General features: G+C 42.6%; 1 protein-coding gene across 7 annotated transcripts in view; it reads right to left on the minus strand.

Moving 5' to 3' along the window:
* MAST2 (microtubule associated serine/threonine kinase 2) overlaps window positions 1-20,956 on the minus strand; it is a 207,100-nt gene that overhangs the window by 24,570 nt on the left and 161,574 nt on the right. For 5 of the 7 annotated variants that reach the window (XM_027537401.1, XM_027537400.1, XM_027537405.1 and 2 more), the window contains 5 exons: window positions 9,438-9,513; window positions 6,969-6,989; window positions 5,103-5,181; window positions 2,784-2,938; window positions 828-903 (listed from right to left, as the gene is read on the minus strand). In XM_027537401.1, the coding sequence (XP_027393202.1) occupies window positions 828-903; window positions 2,784-2,938; window positions 5,103-5,181; window positions 6,969-6,989; window positions 9,438-9,513 (407 nt within the window). The remainder of the gene's footprint in view (window positions 1-827; window positions 904-2,783; window positions 2,939-5,102; window positions 5,182-6,968; window positions 6,990-9,437; window positions 9,514-20,956) is intronic. The other 2 variants (XM_027537403.1, XM_027537402.1) reach the window with 1 other exon arrangement.

Raw genomic sequence — 20,956 nt, forward strand, 5'->3', positions numbered from 1 at the left:
AAACCACACATTGCCAACCCTGATACAGAAGAACAGGCAGAGCCGGGGGTCTGGATGGAGGATGAACAAAGAGGCCTGAAGACCTCATGCTTGCTGCTGTCATGAAGAGGGGTCCACCTGGCCCTGGTTCCCTCCCTCCAGAGCTGGTTTGTTCTGCAGGGGCAAGGCCTATCATTAGACAGCCACATCACAGGGTTTAGGCATGTGGTCTTCAAAAGGAAAGGCAAATGCAAAACAAGGTTCTCTTTCCACATACGAGGAGGTTCACCATCAAACTGCAGCTCTGAAGACCACTTCCCAACTATCTCAGGACAGTAACCCGCCTCCCTCCTTGGCATTTCCCCACTTGAAAACACAAGTCCAATTGTGAATAGCAACTCTGAGCTCTGTCTCCCACCCTACTGCTCCCTCTGGCCAATTTCCTGGCAGGGGAAATTTAGAAATCTGCCTTAAATGAAGGTGCTCTCAGAGGGCAAATCTCCTTCTTGGGGATCCCAACTCATGGATCCTCATGGGCAGGTTAGAACCAAGATCTCTGCTCTTTCCTTCCCCATTAACATATGGTAGGATACGGCTTTGACATTTTCCTTTAGACACCCCTTTTCTGTGGGGAGTGGGGAAACAGAGGCTTGCAAGCACAGTTCCCAGACTTCCAGGCCCTCTGTCCCTCCTCTTCTCTGGCAGTCTGGCAGGCCCCATGTTGTGCCCTCCTATTCTGGCTGCCTCCAGAGACAGGGTGCTACCTCCCACCTCTGGTCTTTGCAGTGGGGCTGGCTGGAAGCGACATCCTCAGGGATATTACCGTTTCCTTTAATCTGGATCCTTACCTTGGGGAATCTTTCCTTGTATACATGATTCATCATTATTATTTCACTGTCAAAGGAAACTGGTGACCGTCCAGGACTAATTAAGAAAGAAACAAGTGTGTTACATTAGTGCCAGGGAACCAGTGAGGATAAAGATGCCCATCCCCAGAGCCCGTGCCTGCCCACTGTCTGCAGCAGCCATACACTCCCACCTTCAGAAGTGCTGAGTTCCAGAGCCTCCTTATTCCTGGAGCTGCCAGTACACTTTCTTCAGCTCAAAATGGTGTCACTTGGAGCTAGACTACCTTCCTGTAAGAGGCCTGGCCTTCACAAAGACCTCTGCCAGGGCCTGAAAAGGCCTAGACAGCAGGAGACCACTCTTGAAGCCACAAGAGGTTCTTCTAGGATCCCCACCCCCATAACAGGACTGTCTGCGTCCTCCTTGCTTTGGCCAGTGGGGTTGGGCACACCCCCAGCATGTTCCAGGAATCAAATTCAATCAAACCACCAACCATCAAAACAACTAGAGGAAGACAGTCTATACCTGTATCTTTTCCAAACAAGCTGCAGCCAGTGGGGCTGACCTAGCTCTACCTCGGGGATGAATGAGGCCAGTCCCGCCAGGCTGTTGAGGACCTGGGCCATCTAAATCTTCCACTTTGGCCCACATGTGGTTATATCCTCGTAAAGGATTTCAAAGTCTGAGCCACACAACTGAATGGCTACTTGGGTCCTGCCCAGTTTGATGCCCCCGACCTGTGATCCCAGTTGAGTCCAGAGCTGCTCTTTCCTGCCTTTCCTCCCTGCAGTGGCCCTGGTCCGTCTGCTGCACTAATGCACATTACCAAGCATTTTAAGAGTAATCCTCAGGGATTCCCAGAGGTACTGCTGTCCTCTCACTCTCAGATGTTCTAACAGGTGCCCCTGTTTCTGTGTGGACTGTGAAGAGCACCAAGACTCGGGCGTTCCCCTGTGGACTGGGCTCCATGCTCCCTCGTCTGAATGTCTGACCCTGTGCACTGCAGTCCCAGTCATTACTGTCATCAACCTAAACTTGAACCAGTCTTTGTGGTCTGGCTCAGCTCCCTCCCTGACACTTGCAGTGCCAGCATTACCCGAGGGGACTCTTCCTGGGAGGCATTACTCCTTGGCCCCCACCCTCAACATGTTGGCCACTTTAGTATTTCTCAGGGGCCCTGGAAAGCTGAGCTCCATCTCTGAAAGCCCTGCTCATTGCAGTTTCCACCTTCTTCTTGAACTTGGAATTTTGGCACAGATTTACCACCTAATGCCAAAGAGAAGAGCTGACTGAATCCATGGAATACACAGAGAAATCAGGGGTTAAGGACTGCTTGGTTTGATGAGCCCTAGTGATTCAGGGAGATGAGACTGATTGAGATGGCCATTTAGTTCTTCTTTTGCGATGGGCTTCTCCCTGAGTCAGCCACAAGTGTCCTCAGAAGCAACGTTTTCAGTTGGCCGAGTTATATATTCTGGGCCACTGGGTTCTTAGCCAGGTAACCATCAGGAGGGATGATACCATTATTCTCCCATAACTGAAAAGAGTCCACAGTACATTTTTACTGCCAACTACTTTTAAAGGGAAGAAGAGGGACCCCCTGAGAGCATCGTTAGGCACCTCTCGGTGGCAGCGGGTGGTGGGGTGAGCTGAACCGTACCCGAAGCCAAAGGGCTTGAGCCTCCCTGGGCTTGACTCATTTGAGCTGTGCCCATGTGCTAGGCCAGGGATTGGCAAATTATGGCCCGCAGACCAAATCTGGCCAGCTGCCTGCTTTTATAAATAAAGTTCACATAATGTCTGTGGATGAGTCCACACAACAGCAGAGTAAGTAGCTGCCAGAGGTGGTATGGCCTACAAACTGTGAACTATTTACTGTCTTGCCCTTTATGGAGCAAATGTGCCAACTCCTAGGCTCTGAGGACAAGCTGAGCTCCAGGTGGGAGAGGGCCCCTCACCTGAGGCTGCGGGAGCGGGGCCGCAGGGCGGGGGACTGCCGCCCCTCCTCATCAGGCACACTGTCTGTGCTGAAATGCTTCGTCAAGAAGTGCAGCTCATCGGCCGTGGGCTGGAAAGGCAACTGGTGCAGCTTCTCCTGAGAGGAGCACGACGACTAGAGGGGACATTAAAAAAAAAAAAAGCATTAGAGAGAAGTGTGAGGCAGGCCAGGAGCGGAGGTGGGCTGAGAATGGTGAGGGGCCCCCAGTCAGTGTAAACCTGAAGTCAGCCCACAGCGGCAGGCTTCCTCTCCACAGGGCACGATCCTGTCCATCTCTACCCCTCAGGGCTCTCAGTCCTGAGGAAGCCGAGATACTCTCCTCTTTCCTGAGTTTTGCAGGGGGTCAGACCCAGACATTCATGGGTGTGAGAGTTCCCCGACTTCCTAGGGGCCCTCTTTAGGTGGCAAAAAGCAGATTCTTCTGCAAGGACCCCTTACTTTCATGAGGCTTTTGGCTAGTTGGAATGGCAAGTAATTAATAAGCCATGCTTCCTGGCTTCTTTGGCAATGTCCTAGGAATGCTCGACCTACAAACGACATCCTGTAAGTTCTCCTTCCTACAACACCTTGGAGAGCCCTAGGGGTGCTCGGCAATGCTTCCTTCAGGTTGTTAACCAGAGGGCAACTGGCTTTGCTGAGGCTGTGACCACTTCACCCAGGCTCTAGGGATACCAATAGGCAAGAAAATTCAGCAGGGAAGAAAATTATTTTCAGGTCTGCAACTCAAATATTAGACTTGACCTGAAAATAGGTAAGAGTTCTAAACATGGTCTGATGACTGAGATTAAAGCTAAGCCCACTGGAGTCACAGGAGACAATGAGAGGGAGTGAGCTGTGCTATCAGAGGCAGCCCACAGTGCAGCCATTGCTGTGGCAGCCCTGGTCGTGAATCCCCCCTTACCCGATCAGACCAGCTACAACAGCAGCCAATCTAACACTCTTGGCTCAGTTCTGCTCACCAACTGATGAAGAATCTGAAGTTAAATGTCTAAATCCATTTACACTCAAAGCTGCAGCACCACACTGAGAGAACTCTGAGGCCACATGTAAGCCTTAATACCAAGTGAGAAACCAGAATTCTTTTGACTAACAGTACACACTTCTCTCATGGAATGCTATAATAAATGAAGTTGTAAACAGCTGGTGGGAGGTTTTCACAGGGCTCTGTCTTGGTCACGTTTTTTATAAATGGTTTGGACAGAAACTGTAAAAAATTATCCTCACTCAACTGCAACTAACATGAAGCAAAGTTGGTATTTTAAGGTATTTCAATAAAATAAGCTGAAGCAATGGGTTGGGTCAATTAAAATTTTTTGAACAGGAATATATATACATAATAAATACATGACACTTACCTTGGATCTAAAAAAATCATGGTTGAGTAAAGGATTATGGGAAGGGATATTTACTAGGGAAAGATCTGAAACTAACAGCTGCAGAAGGACCAGTGAGATCCTTGGATTAACTTAAGAGTAATATTTAGGACTCTCCTGCAGGTCCAATGGTTAAGACTCTGCACTTCCACTGCAGAAGGCATGGGTTGGATCCCTGGTCAGGGAACTAAGATCCCACAGGCTGTGAGGTGCAGCAAAAAAAAAAAAAAAAAAAGAGTAACTCCTTTTCCTGCTTTGGATTTATGAATATAGACAAATTGATCTGAGAAGACCTAAAGAATGGTGGAATACAAGGGAAATGGGTCATCCAGTCTGTGGCTTGCAAAGCCTGAAATATGGCCCTTTACAGAAAGTGTTTGCCAATGCGTCATCCTGCCTTCAATTAAAAGTTGCTCAGTGAGGAAGTCTCATTTTAGCATCACTTGTGCACAGCGGCAATAGGACATCTGTTGTGTTTTAGGCTAAAATCTTCTCTAAGAAGTTTTAGAAGTTTTTGAAAGGAAAAGTGAAAAAGTTGGAGGATACATGTCCTTTGGGACATGGGAGGGGTTACCTGCTCTTGACTGCAGTTCTGGAAATAAAATAGGGGAGCAAGGGAACTGTGCTTAGGAGTCCCTGTGCCCAGCCTCATGGGCAAAGAAAAAGTCCATTCTCAAGTCCCCCTCGGACTCCACTAGGAATAACTGATGCTCAGAGACAAGCTGGTTAATTCTTTCCAAAGGCATGTAATGGATCTGACTATGGCTGTTAAGGGCCACCAGACCTCTGCCCCACTCAGCCTCACCCCAAACAACCTCTCTGAGCTGGGCTCTGGAGAAAAAGTTGAGAACCATTTCACAACACTGTAGGGCGAAGGAAGTACAGCCACAGATTTGGCCACTTACTGACACGGTAGAACTAGGGGTGTTGGTTCCATAGCCTGAAGAAGGCAATGAGGCCAAAGACCAGCGCCGTCCATCAGTCCTATGTAAGAAACGAACGTTAGGCAGTTTCTACCAGACCCCACCCTGAGCCCAGCACCTGCCTGTCTTTTGATCAGTTTTTTGGGGGCAGCTAATTCACTGGTGGGCTCTTTCTTGTCTCAAGACTGTACTGCTCTGTCCAGCACATGCTTTCATATCTCTCTCGTACATGGGGCCTATTGTTCTGTATTTCCCACTGAAAGACAGACATCTCTGACTATAAAGGAGTCCATAACTTTAAATAAGAACATCTGTTATGCAATACTATGGTTTTGGAATAAACATCTTTACACTCTCAACTTACTCACTTCTAGCGATGACAGAGGATCCCAGCTAAAGGGTACATCACAAGGACAGAACTGCCACTGAAATGCTAGTTCCTTTCCTAAAGGCTCCACATGAAGGGCTCTTTGGGGTGCCCCAGGCCGCTGGGTTGATAACCAGGAAGAAATGAAACTACCACTTGGGTCTGAGTATGAATCAATAGATGGCAAATAGTCAAAGGCTACCCAGGACCCATCAGGACTGATAAATCCAATCTTTGAGAATGTTTGCCAAAGAGTGACAGCAACCTGATGAATGAGGAGTGAGGTGGTATAGTCTTGGCTGTATATGAGACTCTGGGGCAGGCTTCCAGCTGCTCTTTAGAGGATATGCCTGAAGCTCTCATTACAGAGAACCACAGTTACCTGCTTTGCTGTAGAGAAGAAAGATCAAGCAAATATTTGGCTTGAAGCTTTTATAACATGGACAAGTGATTCTTTCCTGGATTACAGGATGTATTGTAACAAACGTTCTTTCTTGTGGGGCTTGGGGTATAGCCTGCTCTGGTTGAAGTTAGAGGAAAACTTCTTTGAACATTAGCAATGGAGGACCTTTAGAAGTTAAGTTCAATACTCTCAATCTTCAGAAAAAACATTAAGACCCAGAGATCAGGGTGGATTGTTTTGTTCCAGGCTTCACAGTTAACAGTGGGTGGGGTGAGGCATGAGAGGAAGAAGCAAAAAAGGAATCAATCTTGCCAGGGCTTTTCTTTTGGAAGCACTCCCCGCCACCCCCAGCAACACGGAGCAGCTTTTTCTACTAGGTTCTGTTAGGGGACAGCCGGGGGTTCCATGCCACATGCACACAACTCAAAATTCATGCCACCCAGGCAGCCAGTCCTGCTGGAACCTAGTCTCTGAGACACAAAATGTCCAGGAGCCTGCTCAAACATGATGTTCTCTCTGACCTCTCTGCTTGGCCCTGAGAGCTCTACACAAGAAAGCAAGTCAATTCCCAGAAAACAGAGCTCAGTGAAAATCGAACTAGTCTAGCTCAGGGAGGCATTTCCCAAACCCTTGTCAGATACACTTCTCCACAGATGACTTTTCCTCCTTCACAAGGAAATGAAAACCAATTGCATGGCAGCAATTTTCCTATAAACTGAGGAGCAGGGACCACCAGAGTCAGAAATGCCACTCTAAGGAGGCCTCTGTGTCCTCTGCTGGGTCATCCACTGGGTGACCAAGGAAAGTTGTGGGAATGAGGGTGACTTGTCTCTTTGCTCAGAAGCTTGGAACTATTTATCAAATCCTGCCTCTAAGCGTATGAGCATGGAGCCTTGGTTCCAGCAGGCAGAGGGCGCTCCCTTAGGGCCTCTTTGCTAGAAATGAAAGGCCAAATGTCCAAACCCACAGTCAGAGAAGACTCATCACACCCAGTTCTCACCAAGCACAAGACCACAAACCACACTGTCTGGCCATGCACAGCAGTTTCCCAGCCCCTCCCCGTCAAGTCCGCTATTACCTGTCTGCTCTGTGGCCATGGCTGTGGTGGAAAGACATACATTAAAGTGAGAACCAAAGGGAACCAGAGGGACTGATCTGTCTGACCCCTGGCATTTGGTCTAGCTTGGCAGAGGCAAACCTTTTGTTTAGGAATGTGCAAAAGTTAGAAGTGGAATTGTATGACTAACAGGTATACCCCTAGAGTTTCATTACATCTGCCTTTTGTGTGAAATTCCAAACTAATGCAATGCTATAAAACCCAAGCTGGACTTCAGTGACAGGAAACACAATTTCTGAGGACTCTGTTTGGCAGGATTGACGTCTTCTTCCCCTCCCCTATCAATACCTAACCGCTTTCCCACCTCTGTCTGGTAAGGGGACAGCCTAGGTTTCTGTCTTTGACTCAAACTTTAGGCCACCTACCACAGACCTGTGTGGATCTCAGTGGTAATACCAAGCCTCAGAGTTCCCAGCTGATCTATTCCGAAAGCCCATGCAGGCACAGGGCACCAGTGGAACAAGCTATTCCCTCTGCCTGGATTGGTCTACACACCTGTGTTCTCACTTTCAACATGGCAGGCTCCTTCTTATCCTTCAGGCTGGCTTAAAGGTCAGTTCTTCTTAGAGGCCTTATGACCACCCAGTATAGACTCTCCAGCCTCATTCCCTTCCTACTCTTTTAGGCAGCACCATATTCTTTCCCTTTACGGTGCTTATCACAGGTTAAAACTACATACTTGTTCATTTGCTTGTTCATCAATCTTCCCCACCACTCATTCAATCAGTAAGCACCGACTGAGTGCTTATTATATACCAGCAGACATATTTGCAACATGTTAAGGCATCTTTATTAAAGGTGCTTTGATTCTGGTTAAGAGGAAATGGAAAGCAAATAAGAAAATACAGGCAGCCCCCCTTATCCATAGTTCTGCATCTGCAGATTCAACCAACAGTGAATCAAAAATATTCAGGGAAAAAATAATCCAGTAAGTTCCACAGAGCCAAACCTGAATTTTCTGGGTGCCAGCAACTATTCACACTGTATTTAAAACTATTTACATAGCATTTACATTGTATTGGGTATTAAAAGTAATCCAGAGATGATTTAAAGTACAGAAGAGGATGTACAAAGGTTATATGCAAATACTATGAGCCTTAAACATCTGTGGATTTTGGTATCCACGGGGGTCCTGGGACCAGTTCCCTCTGGATACCCAGGGGTGACTGTATCAGGCACTGAAAAGTACTAGTTTGAACATCAAACTGGATGCTCTGCTGGAGAATGATGAGGGACTTCTTTATACTGTATGGTGAGGGAAGGCCTCTCTGGAGAGCTGATGTTAACTAAGCAAAGACCTGAGGGAACAGCATTCCTTCAAAGGGAACAAGTGCACAGACTCTACTAACTCCACTAAGTTTCTAGAAAATAAGGGCTCTGTCTGTCTGGTTCCCACTAAGTACCCAGCCTGTGCCTGGGCTTACTGGGTGCTCAGTAAATATTTACTGAATGAACGGGAAATGACTCAGTATAGAGGACAGTCCTAGGTCCTGCTGTCCCAGCTCTGAGGTGCGAGTTCACACACAGTCGAGGCAGCAAGTCTGGGACATATGAGACTTTCGGCCGGGCTGGAAAGGCAGATGCATCCATCCAGCATATTCCTATACTGAAAACATTCCTTTTCTGGAGGTCTTAATGACAAAGACTGGCTCTAATCAAGAATAGCTTTAAAAATAAAACCAAAGAACACGAACTCTGCCAAGCAAGAATTGTAGAGATGTTCTGAAAAGTAAATAATTTGTATAAGAAGACTTGACACATGGATGGACTCATGTCAGTCAGCTCAGTACTTCTCCAGAGGCCAGAGAAGTACTGGCAGATAGCCTGGCAGTGGGCTGAACTGTCAAGCCTGCTCCCACGTGCTGGAGACAAGTTCATGTCACTTCCGGAAATGAGTGAAATGTGAGGAATACAAGCATGGCTGTTAATCACACCAAATCACACCAAATTCATGGGAGTATAAGTGAAGACCTGGTAGTCTCTTTATCCTCAAGGAGAGAGGCATAAATGGCCCCTTCCAGCTCCCTGAACTAGCTGAGTTAGAGGAGGAGAAGTGTAACTTTGGGTCCTCCTGGGAGGAGAGCCCATCTTCTCATTAGCACAGCTCTCAATTGAGAGTATAATGTTTCAGAACATACCCTCAGGAAACCAGGGATTTCTGTTTAAGATTGTAAAATAAATTCACTTCTAGTATCTGCTTGCCCATTCGAACACTCAAATGCAAACACCTATGGTGTTTGGAAAACAAAGGTTGAACAAGATAATTATGACCTGGGCGAGGAAAGCAGGAAAAGAATTTTGATGGCTGGCAGACCGAAGGTAACACACTTAGAAGGGCAATGTCTCAAAGGAGGAAGCTGACATTTAACTGGCATTCATGCAAATACCACACATGTTAGTCACTAGTCACAGAAGAGTCTACAAACTTACCTACGGGCAGGAACAAAGGAAAAGTGAGCAGGTGCATTTGGAGAGAAATTCCGGGGACTATCCAAAGGACTGTTACCTGTAAACAGGGAAAGTAAAAGAAATCCTCTGTGAGATTTGCTTCTGGGGAAGGCTGAGATGACAACCTTTAGAAAAGAAATCATCCCCTAGCACCAGCAATGAGCACATATGATTATTTTTCCAGGCCCACCATTAGTTTAATGATTCTCTCTTTGCAAAAGTTTGGCAGCCCAGAGGGTTTTCCCTTGTTCCCAAGTTGCCTAAAACCCATCTATGCTTCTCAGACATCTGTTCTAGATCTAGCAGCAACTTGACAATTTCCTGTCCTCCTTGGAACATCTCAGGTTCCAATCTGCCTAGTCAAGTTAACCCAACTTTGCAAAGGCTTGAACTCATTCGGGGCAGAGCACACAGCCAAACACTCAAACACTTCTCAAAGGGCAATGGGACTGCTGGTCTGAAAGGCTCTTGCACATATATTCTGCACACTGCATCCAAGGAGCTAACCCAGAAATATGTGTGCCTAGGGGAAAATGAAGTTCTCAGGTGGGGACTTAGGAGAGTGGTGCTCCTTAAACAGTCCATACACAAGGTCCCCAAGTCTGCAAAGCATGCCCAACCCTTTCACAGGGTAGGAATTATGTCCATCTCTTTGTTAGTTTTCACATGTCCCCTACAACTTGTAAACTTATAGCTCAGAAGTTTTGAACAAAACTGTGTGCTTCTGTTTACAATAGCCAGGACATGGAAGCAACCTAGATGTCCATCAGCAGACAAATGGATAAGAAAACTGTGGTATATATACACAATGGAATACTACTCAGCCATTAAAAAGGATGCATTTAAATCAGTTCTAATGAGGTGGATGAAACTGGAGCCTATTATACAGAGAGAAGTAAGTCAGAAAGAAAAAACACCAATACAGTATATTAATGCATATATATGGAATTTAGAAAGACGGTAACAATGACCTTATATGCGAGACAGCGAAATAGACACAGATGCAAAGAACAGACTTTTGGACTCTGTGGGAGAAGGCAAGGGTGGGATGATTGAAGAGAATAGCATTGAAACATGTATATTATCATATGTGAAACAGATCACCAGTCCAGGTCTGATGCATGAGACAGGGCGCTCAGGGCTGGTGCACTGGGATGACCCTGAGGGATGGGATGGGGAGGGATGGGGAACATATGTACACCCATGGCTGATTCATGTGAATGTATGGCAAAAACCACCACAATATTGTAAAGTAATTAGCCTCCAATTAAAATAAATTGAAAAAAAACAACAACAACTGTACTTACCTTAGTGCTAAGGACCATGATTGCCAAATCTAAGCCTGCCATACTTCTGTGGTCCAATTGCCAGCTGGGGGCTGCTATTTAGGAGAAGCTGTCAACATGTCTCTACCCAAAAAACCATGTTGAAATAAGCACCACACTCCATGATGTGCTGATCACTCAGCCAGTCCCTCCCCACCACCCCACTTCTGTGCTCACCTCTATGAACCCACACTAGCTATGAGAAACAGCAGCTACCCAGGGACCTAATAATTCAGCAGGCCCTGGTTTCTTCTTGGACAATTTATTTTTTGTAAAGGGTATGATGTTCCAAAGTGCCATGAAGCTGCCCATGAGTTTATTATCTCCATTCAACAGGCATGGATAGCACTCAATGTCTTTCTGTACTGATCTTCTGGGTGGCTGAGACAGTAAAGAACCCACCTGCAATGTGGAAGACCTGCAATATTGGGAAGATCCCCTGGAGGAGGGCATGGCAACCCATTCCAGTATTCTTGCCTGGAGAATCCCCAAGGACAGAGGAGCCTGGCAGGCTATAGTTCATGGGGTCGCAAAAAGTCAGACACAACTGAATGACTAAGCACAGTACTGATCTTAGACAAATCAGTCTCTCAAACAACGGCTCCCTACCCTGTGCAGTACCTCTATATCAATTATATAAAGGCACTCTCTTTAGGAGAACTAATGAAGAAAAGGCATTTTCAGCTTCTACTCATCCCCTTGCCAGGGAGCCCCAGTGAGGTGCACAACCTTATGCAGTAGATCTGCTCGCAACTCAGTACCAACTCTGGGTTTTCTGGGTGTTGAGGGCTACCTCTTATGGTTTATCCTACCTCCTGGCTAGCACATGTCACCAGGGTGTGAGAAAAGTGATTTAGAATAGCTGTTTCCTTAGGTAGGACTTAAAAAGAATCAGGCCTCCTCAGAATTATCAAGGTCTAAAAAACTATATATATAAAATTCTTTTTAAATAGTGTCATCTCAGAGATTAACAAGTGCCCTCAGTTTGATCCCTGACATGTAAAGCTAGATGCCCTTTGTTGGTTCCCCAAACCACCAATCTAAAGCCTCAAGGCCCTGAACATGAGTATCCTACAAACAATGGCCAGTCTTCCAAGGACCGGGTGTGGTGATGGTTATTGAAAAGAACACGAAGAATCTTCCAGGAGCTCACAGCAAAGCTAGGGATTCACAGAACACACACATGTCAGAAATGCCTAACACTAAGAGGAAAAAAAGTTGTAAATAACAACAATAATAAAAACCAGCACATCACTGAGGTGTGTGACAACTTCAAGCAGAATAATAATCCTTAAAGGATAAGAGAGTGGAGGATGCAGAAAACATATTTGAAGAAATAATGGTTGTTCATTGCAGCACTGTTTATAATAGCCAGGACATGGAAGCAACCTAGATGTCCATCACCAGATGAATGGATAAGAAAGCTGTGGTACATATACACAATGGAGTATTACTCAGCCATTAAAAAGAATACATTTGAATCAGTTCTAATGAGGTGGATGAAACTGGAGCCTATTATACAGAGTGAAGTAAGCCAGAAGGAAAAACACCATTACAGTATACTAACGCATATATATGGAATTTAGAAAGATGGTAACAATAACCCTGTGTATGAGACAGCAAAAGAGACACTGATGTATAGAACAGTCTTATGGACTCTGTGGGAGAGGGAGAGGGTGGAAGATTTGGGAGAATGGCATTGAAGCATGTAAAATATCATGTATGAAACGACATGCCAGTCCAGGTTCGATGCACGATACTGGATGCATGGGGCTAGAGCACTGGGATGACCCAGAGGGATGGTATGGGGAGGGAGGAGGGAGGAGGGTTCAGGATGGGGAACACATGTATACCTGTGGTGGATTCATTTTGATATTTGGCAAAACTAATACAATTATGTAAAGTTTAAAAATAAAATAAAATTAAAAAAAAAAAGAAATAATGGCTGATGGTTTTCTAAATTTGATGGAAAAAACTATAAACCCATTTTATCTAAGAATCTCTAAGAGAAAGAGGAAGAAATATATACCAAAGCACATTACAATCATATTGCTCAAAACTCATGATAAAAAGAAAATTCTTAAAAGTAGTTGGGAGGCAGATTGAGGGGGGTAGGAAAGACATGTTTAGACAGGAATAAAGATAAGGATTATAGTAGATTTCTGACCAAAAATAATGCAAAAGGATAATGAAATAACATCTTTAAATTATGGGAAAAAACACAAATCCTACCAACCTGGAATTCTATACCCAGCTACTGTGTAATAAAGAACCTGGTGGCATTTGTCCCCAGTTCCTAGGAATGTGCCTCTAAATCTTTGCAATTTCCCAGGTGATAGGAGTGTCTTCTTTATTTATGGTGGGGCCAGACAGTTTATGCAAATAAGATGAGGAACCAAGAGAACAGAGAGCTGAAGCTTAAGCCATTTGATATTACTCTGGCCTCCAGGGGTGCAAGAGACTGAGTTCAATCACATAGCTGATGAATTAGTCAATCATGCTTACTTACATAATGAAACTCTAGTAAGCACTATGGACACCAAAGCTCTGATGAGTGTTCCTGGTTAGTAATACTCTGCATATTGCTACACATGAGTATGCCAGGAGAGTGAAGCATCTGGACTTCATGGAGAGAGGCACCAGAAACTTCACACAGGGGACCCTCCCAGACTTCACCTTAAGTGTCTCTATTTTTAGCTGGTTCTTAATATATCTTTTTTGCTATAATAAAACTGTATTTGTAAATATAGTTCTTTTATGATTTCTGCAAGTCATTCTAGCAAATTATTAAATCTGAGGAGGCAGTGGGAGCCCTGAACTTGTATCCAGTTGGTGAGAATTATGAGTGGCCTGGGAACTGCCAATCATGCAAGTGATGTCTAAAGTAACGACAGTTTTGTGGAGGACTGTGGCCATAACCTAAGTTCTGCCCAATTCTGGGCAGTTAGTGTCAAAAGTCACTGCACCAGTGAAAATATTCTTAAAAAAAAAGATGAAATAAAGATATTTTCAGATTAAAAAAGCCAAACAAAATCCTCAACAGAAGACTGCACTACAAGAAATAGTTTCAAAATGTCCTTTAGGCACAAGGAGAATAATACCAGATGGAATATGGATCTACACGAAAGAGTGAAGAACACTGGAAATGTTAACTACATGGGAAAATATCTAAGATTTTTTTCTTATTATTTAAATGTCTTTAAAAAATAATGTTTAAACAAAAATAACAAGGTAATGTGAAATTTACATCATATATGAAAATAAAAAGGTTGAAGACAGTATAAAGGCTGGGAGGGTAGAAATGGAATAGTATTATTTTTATGCTACATGTGAAGTGGTTTAATATTGTGATAAAAATATATATTATACATGCTAATCCAACTACTAAATAACAAAGAGTTATAGCTCATAAGCCAATAGAGGATGTAAAATAAAATTAAAAAACACTCAGTCCCAAATGAAAGAACAAATAAAGAAAAAAACAGATGGTACAATAAGAAAATAAATAGGAAGATGACAGATTTAAACCAAAACATTATCAACAACAATAGTAAATGAAATAGTATGGTGTTGGTGTTGGTGGTGGTGGTTTAGTCACTAAGTCATGTCCAACTCTTACGACCCCATGGACTATAGCCTGCCAGGCTCCTCTGTCCATGGGATTCTCCAAGCAAGAATACTGGAGTGGGTTACCATTTCCTTCTCCAGGGGATCTTCCCGACCCAGGAATCAAACCTAGGTCTCCTGCATTGCAGGCAGATTCTTTACTAACTCAGCTACAAGGCACCAATTAAAAGATAGAGATTACAAGCAATAAATGTTGGAGAGGGTATGGAGAAAAGGGAACCCTCTTACACTGTTGGTGGGAATGCAAACTAGTACAGCCACTATGGAGAACAGTGTGGAGATTCCTTAAAAAACTGGAAATAGAACTGCCTTATGACCCAGCAATCCCACTACTGGGCATATACACCAAGGAAACCAGAATTGAAAGAGACACGTGCACCCCAATGTTCATCACAGCACTGTTTATAATAGCCAGGACATGGAAGCAACCTAGATGTCCATCAGCAGATGAATGGATAAGAAAGCTGTGCTACATATACACAATGGAGTATTACTCAGCCATTAAAAAGAATACATTTGAATCAGTTCTAATGAGGGGGATGAAACTGGAGCCTATTATACAGAATGAAGTAAGCCAGAAAGAAAAACACCAATACAGTATACTAACACATATATATGGAATTTAGAAAGATGGTAATGATAACTCAGTATGCGAGACAGCAAAAGAGACACAGATGTATAGAACAGTCTTTTGGACTCTGTGGGAGAGGGAGAGGGTGGGATGATTTGGGAGAATGTCATTGAAACATGTATAATATCATATATGAAACAAATCTCCAGTCCAGGTTCAATGCATGATACAGGATGCTTGGGGCTGGTGCACTGGGATGACCCAGAGGGATGGTACGGGGAGGGAGGTGGAAGCAGGGTTCATGATGGGGAGCATGTGTACACCCGTGGCAGATTCATGTTGATATATGGCAAAACCAATACAATACTGTAAAGTAATTAGCCTCCAATTAAAATAAATAAATTTTTTTAAAAATTTAAAAATTAAAAAAAAAAAGTCACTAAAAAAAAAAAAAGAGCCCACATTATATTTAATTGCACTGAGCAGTTCCAGCTGTATGCAACAAATTCTAGTAAATTCTCTTTTGATTATTATTCTATTACAAATATTTTCTATTTTCCTTGTTATGACTTCTTAGATACATTCATTATTTAAAAGTGGATATTTATTTCCAAATACATGGGATTTTTTTAGAGTATGTTTGATATTAATTTCTCACTTTGAATTAATCTCTCATGAAATGCTTTCTTCTCTGCAATCATCCTCTGTTTTTTTCAGTCTTCTAACTTCATTGAGGCTTTCAATGGCTAAGTCAAAGATTTCTCTTGGGAAATGTCACGTTGCACTTGAAAATACGTTGGTAGTTTTCAACTATCTTTTGATATTGACTTCTAACATTATCCCATAGTGATGAGAGAACAGATTCTATGATTTCAATACCTTTAGACTATGAAATGTCTGCACCTTGTTTTATGCCTCTGGATACATTCCAGCGTCTCCTAGTTCATAGTCTATGGGAACTTGAATAGAATTTGTATCCTACTGTTGTGTGAAAATTGTGTAAGTCTTAATTATGTTGAATTGGTTAATAGTGCTTTTCAGGTCTACTATATCCTTCTACTTCTCTGTATATTCATTCCATTAATTTTTGAGAGTTTGATATTGAAACTCCAACTAAAAGTCTTAATTTATTTACTTAAAAAATAATTGCAATATATAATGGAATACATGTAACTTTTTTCTGTAAAAAAGACCAGAAAATCCAATAAAAGAAATCTGTGTTGTTTTTTTTTTTTTAAATGTTAGTGTGGTATTGGTGAAAGAACAGACACATAGATAATGGAACAGAACAGAGCACCCAGAGATAAAGAAATGCAACTATATTCAACTGATCTATGACAAAGGAGCTTAGTCAATTCAACAGAGAAAAGATAGTTTTTTTCCATGAATGGTGCTAGAACAATCAGATGTCTGTATGCAAAAAAACAAAACAAAACCCACAGAAGAATCATCTAGACACAACCTTTCACAAAAACTAATTCAACATGGATCACATAAATGATCCTAATGTAACATCTGCCTAAATATAAAGCACAAAACTATCAAACTTCTACAAGATACATAGGGGAAAAGGAAGTGACCCTGCCTTTGGTGATGAATTCTTAAGATATGAAACCAAAAGCATGATCAATGAATAAAATTAATAAATTGGACTGCATTAAAATAAAAAGCTGCTCTGCAAAACACACTGCTAAGAGAATAAAAAAGATAAACCATAGACTGGAAGAAAATATTTGCAAAACATGTTGTATTTTGGATACAAAAGACTTGTATCCAAAATAAACAAAGAACTTTTAAGCTCAACAATAAGAAACAAACCAATTTTATAAGGCGAAAAAGGTCTGAATAGACATCTTACCAATGAAGATACACAGATGGCAAGCGAGCACAGGAAAAGTTGCTCAACATCATTTGTCATAGGGAATCATAAATTAAAACCATAAAGGGATACCCATACACATCTATGAGAATGGCTAAAAAACTGACAATATCTAATACTAATAAGGATGTGGAATAACAGGAACTTATTCATTGTTAGTAGGAATGCAAAATGGTATAGCCACCTTAGAAGATAGTTTGGCAATTTCTTATAATGCTAAACACAGTCTTATTGTATAATCCAGCAACTGTATTCCTAAGTAATTACTCAGTTGAGTAGAAAACTTCCTGTCCACATAAAAACTTGCACACAGAAGCTGAGAGCAGCTTTACTGATAAGTGCCAAAACTTGGAGCAGCCAATGTATCCTTTAGTAAGTGGGTGAATACAACTGCGGTACACATAGACAATGAAATTATTCAGCACTAAAAAGAAATCAGTTATCAAGTCATAAAAAGATGGAAAATGAATGGAGTCTGAAGGCAAAAGGAACTAGATATATATACTCTAGTCTATAAAGATGCTTCCCATGGGAGTATGGGGAAAACAATTCTGACAGTCCTACTGTGTACAGTGGAATTGAAAAACTAAATATATATGAATAATGGGTGGTTGGAGCCAAGTTTTCATCATTTGAGTGGAAATTTATAGATCAGCAAGGGGTAGTAGTAAAGAATCTGCCTGCCAATGCAGGAGATGCAAGAGACATGGGTTCTATCCCTTGGTCGGGAAGATCCCCTGGAAGAGGAAATGGCACCCCACTCCAGTATTCTTGCCTGGAAAATTTCATGACCAGAGAAGCCTGGTGGGCTACAGTCCATGGGGCTGCAAAGACTCAGGTACGACTGAGCACCTGAGCACACATCAACCAACTTGACCTAACTGACACTTAAAGAACATTACCAAACACACTCTTCAAGTAAACATGGAACATTTACTAAGATCATATTCTGGCCCATAAAACAAGAAGATCCAATAAATTTTAAAGAATTCAAGACATACAAAGTATGGTCTGTGAGCATAATGAAATTTAATTAGAAATCAATAATAGAAAGACCTCTGGAGAATTTCCAAATATTTGGAAACTAAACAACACACTTCAGAATAACTTGTAAATCAAAGCAGAAATGCAAAAGGAAACTAGAAAAGTATTTAAACTAAATAAAAATGAAAATATATCAGTTAAAGCAGTTTGATAGCAAGAAAAACATATCACTAAATAAATACCTGTACTAGAAAAGAATGAGGGCCTTCCCTGGTGGTCCAGAGGTTAAAAATCTGCCTTGCAATGCAGGGGATGCGGGTTCGATCCCTGGTCGGAGAACTAAGATCCCACACGCATGGAGCAACCAAGCCTATGTGCCACAACTACTGAGCCCATGACACAATTAGAGAGTCCATTAGCTGCAAGGAAAGATCCTGCAGGATGGAATTAAGATTGGACGCAGCCAAATAAATAAATATTTTTAGAAAAAGAAAATTCAGTTCAATGACCTCAGTTTTTATCTTAAGAAATTAGAAAAAGAAGAGCAAATGAAACCCAGAATAAAGGAAATCACAAAGATAACTGAATAAATCAATTAAAAAACTAAGAAAACCTATTTAACCTGAACTATGTATGTCCTCTTTCTCCTCTGGTTGCCTATATTTGAACACTTGATGGCATTTACCAGAATTAAGGGCACCATATGGTATACATCTTTGTTTCAGTGTCAGTGAGGTAAGTACTTATTAATTTATCATTCTTTCATAGGTCAGTCGGTAAAGAATCTGCCTGCAATGCAGAAGTGAAGTGAAGTCGCTCAGCCGTGTCCGACTCTTTGCGACCCCATGGACTGTAGCCTACCAGGCTCCTCAGTCCATGAGATTTTCCAGGCAAGAGTACTGGAGTGGGGTGCCATTTCCTTCTCCAGGGGATCTTCCCGACCCAGGGATCGAACCTGGGTCTCCTGCATTGTAGGCAGATGCTTTACTGTCTGAGCTACCAGGGAAGCAATGCAGGAGACCCATGTTCAATTCCTGGGTCGGGAAGATCCCCTGGAGAAGGAAATGGCAATCCACTCCAGTACTCTCGCCTGGAAAATTCCATGGACAGACGAGCCTAGTGGGCTATAGTCCATGGGGTCGCAGGAGTCAGACACGACTTGGCAACTAAACCACCACCACCACCACCACCATCACCACCACCACCAAGGTTTACACATCTGTTCATTAGAACATTTTAGAGTTGGTTCACAATTTAATGTCTTATATACCAAACATTGCCAAGATCACAGAACGGAAATGGCTTGCAAGTTATGGGAGTAGTTGCCAGGATATATCCAAAATCAGGCCTCTACGTGTTAAGACTATAATCTCTGGCAAAAAGCATCCCTGTTTCATGGGTAAATAACAATGGATTCCTACCACCTGGAAGCTGATGAAATAATAAACTGATTATAACAAGTATTCCTCCCAAATGGCCAGGCTCCAACATATTTTTCAAAAAAGATACTATTCTGACACCAACTGCATGTACTTCAATTCTGACACCAACCTCAAAGAGTTAGTACAGACCCAACAGGTTAAGGGCAAAGTCCTTAATAAGACTGCCTCACTTTCTATACCAGCCATTTATCTTGGGAGGAGGGAGGTACCTGTACTTCTGACCTACTGCCTACAAATCTGGAGGTTTTCATGCCTGCCTTCCTTCCAGCTACAATAATTCACTAGAACAACTCACAGAACTCAGAAAGTGTCATATTCATTATTACAGTTTTATTAGAGAGGATGCACACAGGTGAAGTCAGGAAAGGAACGAAGAGCTCCTGTGCACCCTCCTCGTGGAATCTGGGTGTGTCCTGCTTCCTGGCACAATAAATGTGTTCACCAACCAGGAAACGCTACTATGAGATTTGGTGTCTACAGTTTTCATTGGAGTTTCACTACGTAAGAACAATTGATTAAATCACTGGCTAAACAATGAACTCAATCTCCAGCTCCTTCCCCTCCTCATGAGGTTGGGCTGAACCAAAGTTCCAACTCTCTATTTATGTGGTTGGTCTTCCTGGAGACAAGACTCCATCCTGGAGCTATCTAGTGGGCCACCTGAGTTACTTCACTGGCATAAGACTTTCTCAGAAAATTCCAAGGTTTTTAGAAGCTCTGTGCCAGGAACCTGGGATAAAGACCATAGAAATTATTTATTATATAGAAGCTAAGGTCTAAAATGTTTGTGCCTTTTTCTCTACTTTCCAATATTCATTTTACCAAGAGACCAAAAATCACTAGTATGAAGACTATGACAGAATAAAATCAATATAATTTGAATTGGTCTTCTTTTGAGGGAAGATCAAGATGCGAACATTTTGAAGAAAATAATTAAATTGATTCTTCTTATTGACTTACATCCACAATTCTGGCTCTAGGGGGAAAAAATTACATCATTGAGAGTAACTTATCCTTGAAAACAGCCAGAAATTGCTCAACAAGGACAAAAAATCTGATAGAAAACCCAGCAGCCCAAGAAGCAGGTTTTTTCAACTTCACCAAGCAGTTGGAAGAAATAGTTAGAAGACAAGCAATCATCCATCCCAGAGAAACAAGTTATAATGAAAGATAAATAGAACTGGGAGCTGTTACCTACAAATTGGCACTTGCCATCTATCTCTACAAGGACCAAAGTATGAGCCACTGCAGCTGCTGATCATCAACACCCCCCGAGAGGAATTCAGGGTGGAGATCAGAAACGAGGCAATCTGTGTTCTGGGAAAAACTGGCAGAACAGGTCTTCATATAGTTAGGTATTTTCAAGAGAAAATTTTATGAGTCCAGTTCATGCTCCAGTTTCTCCTCATATCTAGAAAAGCACTAAAATCCTTCATGGTGATGACTGTTCCTCACGACCAGCAGTAACTTTAACAAGACTAGCAGAAAACTTCTGCAAAAATATGTGCTTGGTTGCATGTTTTCCCTGCTTCACCAAAATCACATATATACTGACCTTTCTCCCCCATCTCTTTGGAGCAGTATATCCAAGCTATCTGAGATGTTATTTCCTGGGCTGCAGTCCTCATTTTGCCCCAAATAAAACTTAACTCACAACTCTCACATTGTGCATT

This window comes from Bos indicus x Bos taurus, chromosome 3, assembly GCF_003369695.1.
Source record: "Bos indicus x Bos taurus breed Angus x Brahman F1 hybrid chromosome 3, Bos_hybrid_MaternalHap_v2.0, whole genome shotgun sequence".
NCBI lineage: Eukaryota > Metazoa > Chordata > Mammalia > Artiodactyla > Bovidae > Bos > Bos indicus x Bos taurus.